Raw genomic sequence first — 4265 nt, 5'->3', positions numbered from 1 at the left:
AAAATTGTATGGACCGTGGACATTAGCCAAACCCCCCCCCCCCTGAAGCTGTCCACGTGGTATGTGGATGGCCCCTAGATGCAAAAACTAAACTACACACTTAGATTTTATTGCCGAGAACTCAACAGCTGAAAAATTTAGCGTAATGTTCTACAAGTTTTCGGCAAAACTTTTCAGTACTTCGGCAAACAAAATGTTAATACATGCTACTTTACGGTAAATCGATATATTTGTTGAATGTTCGTCAAAATATATTGCTGACATTTGTAAAAAACTTCGCCGAGCTTGGGAAGTTTGCCGAGATAAATTGAGTGTGTAAGTCTCCCAACAACTCCTTTTCAAGGATTGTAAGAAACTTATCTCTGGATAATGACACATTGAAGATAGAATACTATTTTGATAAGCTGCATGTGTGTAACCCGTGCTTATAAGTATATATAAATTTAGTAGCTATGAATTTAGAAGCTACATTTCAATATTCATTTTGGTTTCATTTTTATGTAAACAAACCAAGATTTCAGAACGTCGTTCGGAAATTCGTTCTTAATTTGGTGAAAACCCAACAAACCGGTAAGTTTTTCACCAGAAACTTTCTATTTAGGACTTACTGTGTTACATTATGCAGTTGTTTTGTTGAAATACATGGTGTATATGACGACAAATTTCAAATTTCTTCCTGAAATTTTGTTCAGAATACCACTTGAATAATTCTTTACTTTGATCTTTACCATGCAAGATAAATGAAGTCCTACTGTTATAATCTATATACTATGATGTTTCATTTTTTATTATTACAAAAAAGGAAGCTTACAATGCAGCTGCAAAAAATTAGTGCTGGGACTTTTAACCGGATATATTCGTGATCCGGTTATCCGAAGCTCGGATCACGGATGTGTAAACGAATACTATTCGGATGTCCGGATACGGATAATCGAATAGTCGGATATCCGGATATACTTTCCGGATATCCGGATTTTTTTCTAGCTTTTAGGCCCGTTCGAATGAAATGTAACGCGAAAAATGGCTTTTTTCCACAATCCCCCATCCCCTCGTAAGTATTTATTTACATAATTCTCATTAAAATATGTTCGGATACAATATCCGGATATCCGACTATCCGAAAATCCGGATATCCTGTCGGATAATACCCGGATATCCGATTGATCCGGATTTTGGATATCTGTCCGATATCCGAGGTCGGATATCCGGATATTTTAATCCGGATAGTCCCAGCACTACAAAAAATTGTTTCCATCGTTTTGAGGGTTAACGGGCAGTGGCAACTATATTGCCACCAATCAAAGTTGCTGATTATCACAATCATTCATGATTCATCATCGTCGCTGCTCACTAGTGACTTGGTACTGCCGCCTATAGCATATAACAGTGCTCAATGAACTGTTTGGAAAAATTCTATTCTTCACTTCTTCTCCTGCAATTGTATCTCACTGAGTTACCACATTCGGCCTACCGAAAAAAAGTTACTCATCGGCAATTCGACTTCCAGCAGAGGAAAGCGAACGAATCTAGCGAAGCGAACGAAGCGTCGGGAAAGACCAATGACGTTTACAAAGGAAAAAAACTCCGTTGGTTTTGGTGAAAATAGATTCGTACAAGACAAAATAAACGTCGTCGCATAGGGTGGGCAAGCGAATTCTCTGTTTATCGGATAGGGTGTTCGATACATCTGAGAAGGGATGTACCCAACGAACAATTTTGTTAAATAACGGCATCTTAAGCTATAGTTCAGCCGAAACCCGCTTATAAATAGCTTAATAAACTGTAAATCAACGGGCGGCGATGCACTGGGGCACTTCTACACAACGTAGATTTACTTGGGTGGAAAGGATTTAATACGAATAAACAAATAACCGCAAAACACTAAATAAAATAAATAATAAAACAGAAAACCTAACACTAACCTTCCGTTCTCCTCGCCGACTCTTCGCAATGGCGGGTTTGTGAAAGGCAGCCGTTGGCAGTGAATTATATCTTGGCGGCTCGCTGCTGGCTTGGCGATCCAGCACTCTGTAGCGGCTTTTTCCGCACTGACGGGGTGTATTTCACGGTGGCGGAGGAGACACGCGCACTGTTCGGGCCTTCTCAACGCGATTTCACTCCCGGTGAAGCGGTTTTTCTTTTACGGCACACACGCACTGGGGACGACACTTCACGCTTCTGGTACTCCTTAACGTCGGTTCTAGAAGGCACTGCAATCTGTAGTAAACTGACATTCTCCCGATGCTCCGGATGTTTCTCAAGCAATACTTCGAAAGCTTTCAATCTGTTGACCAGTCCTTTGGTGTAATCCAGTCTGTCTACACCGAGGATGATCTTTTGCTTAGTTCTGATAACACGCTTAGCTTTCTTCGCCAGCTCCACGAACCTATCGAATGGGATTCCGATCGGTAGGAGTCTAACCCGGACCGATCTACCAACATGCTCTACCAGAAGGTTCTTACGATCAACGCGACAGCCGAGATTTCGCTGACAGCAGTCCACAAAGTTTAGACAGTAATTCTGAATGTGGAACCCGATCATATCACACGCCAGCATTCCCTGCAAGGTTTCATCAGACCACGGAAACAGCCTAAAAATTTCCCACGGAGGAAACGGTATGTGGAGGAAGAACGCTAATTGGCACGGCAAATTTCTCTCATCAGCTGCTTCGCGAACCCAGTTTGCGGCCAGCTTCAGATGGTAGTCGTGAATCCAGATAATCGGAATTCCAGGGTTCTTCTTCTGCTTCAAACATCGCTCCAGGGCTTCAATCGTTTGGGCGGCGATTTTCTTGTTCACCTCGTAGTACGCCCTCCAGTTGTTGGCGCAGAATGTGGCCCGCCCAGGCATCGAGTGAAAAAGTGGCCAGAAGGTTCCGTTGCAACATCCATTGTAGTAGCTATCGAACAGCTTCGGTTCCACGTTAACCGAAACGACCTGTTCCGAGGGGAGACCGGCCGTCGGCGTACAATCGGACGGATCTGATTCTTGAATGGCATCTGTCTCGGCCAGAGTCATACCGGACCATCCGACCAAGAGACCTTTGCCCTTGATGACGACGGGTGCCACGGCCGTCACCAAACCGCCGGCACTGGCATGGCGGTTCAGCTGGCCAGTAATGGCGTCCCGCTTGAGCACGAACGGCAATCGGTTGGAAACCACGATCAGACTGCTCTTGGTGTTGGCCTCCTGAGGGCTGGTAATGGTAATCTCACAACTGGCCGACATTTTTTACACTAATTCAAAAGCACGTGTAAATAATATTCGATTCACTTTATCTTGTTTTTATTGGTTTTATTGGTTATTTATTTATTTGTTTACATTTATTTTATTTAAATTCCACCCAATCTAACTCATTTTTGGGAAAGTACCCCAGTGCTACACCGCCCGCCGGGTAAATCGACCCCGTGAAAGCTGGGATGGTAAGCGATATCTTACAGTCCGAAGCGAAGATCGTGCGAAGAGGAAAAAAACTTCTCATACGTAAGTCACTCACCATGGCACGGGACAATGAACACGTTCGTTTCATTTCTGAGTGCATGCTTTGTTGCCACTGTACTGAGTACTTCTGATTGCAGACAACGTATTTGAGTGTAATGAAGCGATAATCAGCAATATGCCACCAATTTTTTTAATTGATGCAATAGTGAATTGTTAAACGAAAATACAGATGTGTTGTTCCTCCTGTAAGGAATACGTTCTACTTAAGTTTATGTCAATTCCTTGCGTAGTTTCCACGGCCTTATAAAGGGTTAAAACCACTTTTTTGCAACTAGATTTAACAAATGGAATATATATTTTTGACACATAAAAATTATTGTCTTTTAGCACAAAAAATTAATGTTCACGCCAGAATAAAATTTATTTTCTCTGGCAAATAATTATGTATGCCTCTGAATTGTATGATTTAAACGAGAATCATAACACAAATAAAATTTTGTATGTGTCATGCGAATATGCTTAGTAAGTGTGAATAATATAGGATGTCATTGCGCTCGTGTGTGCAAATCTGGGGGATATGTTTATCGACGTAGTATAGAATATTATTATGTATAAAGTATAAAGTATTTTTTTTCACAAAACATCTATTTGACACGGCACAATACACATTAATGTTTTACGGAGCCAATGTATGTATGTATGTATGTACGTATGTATGTATGTATGTATGTATGTGTGTGTGTATGTATTTATGTATGTGTGTATGTATGTATTAGGGAGGTTTACCGGTAAAACAAAAACCGGTAAAACCGATATTTTTTTCA

The 4265-nt window shown here is 41.3% G+C and overlaps 1 protein-coding gene across 1 annotated transcript; it reads right to left on the bottom strand.

Annotated features, from left to right (window-relative positions):
* Positions 1-2103: 2103 nt before the first annotated feature.
* Positions 2104-3228, bottom strand: LOC129720035 (uncharacterized). The gene has a single exon (XM_055671449.1). The coding sequence runs from the start codon at positions 3226-3228 to the stop codon at positions 2104-2106; it is 1125 nt and encodes a 374-aa protein (XP_055527424.1).
* Positions 3229-4265: the final 1037 nt, after the last annotated feature.

This window comes from Wyeomyia smithii, chromosome 2 (genome assembly GCF_029784165.1).
Source record: "Wyeomyia smithii strain HCP4-BCI-WySm-NY-G18 chromosome 2, ASM2978416v1, whole genome shotgun sequence".
Classification (NCBI taxonomy): domain Eukaryota; kingdom Metazoa; phylum Arthropoda; class Insecta; order Diptera; family Culicidae; genus Wyeomyia; species Wyeomyia smithii.
The sequence above is the reverse complement of the archived record's forward strand: the minus strand, read 5'-3'. Positions and strand labels throughout refer to the sequence as shown.

Bases quoted from the DNA above. Each gene is read 5' to 3' on its own strand.
- LOC129720035 (XM_055671449.1), bottom strand. From the start codon at position 3,228: ATGTCGGCCAGTTGTGAGATTACCATTACCAGCCCTCAGGAGGCCAAC.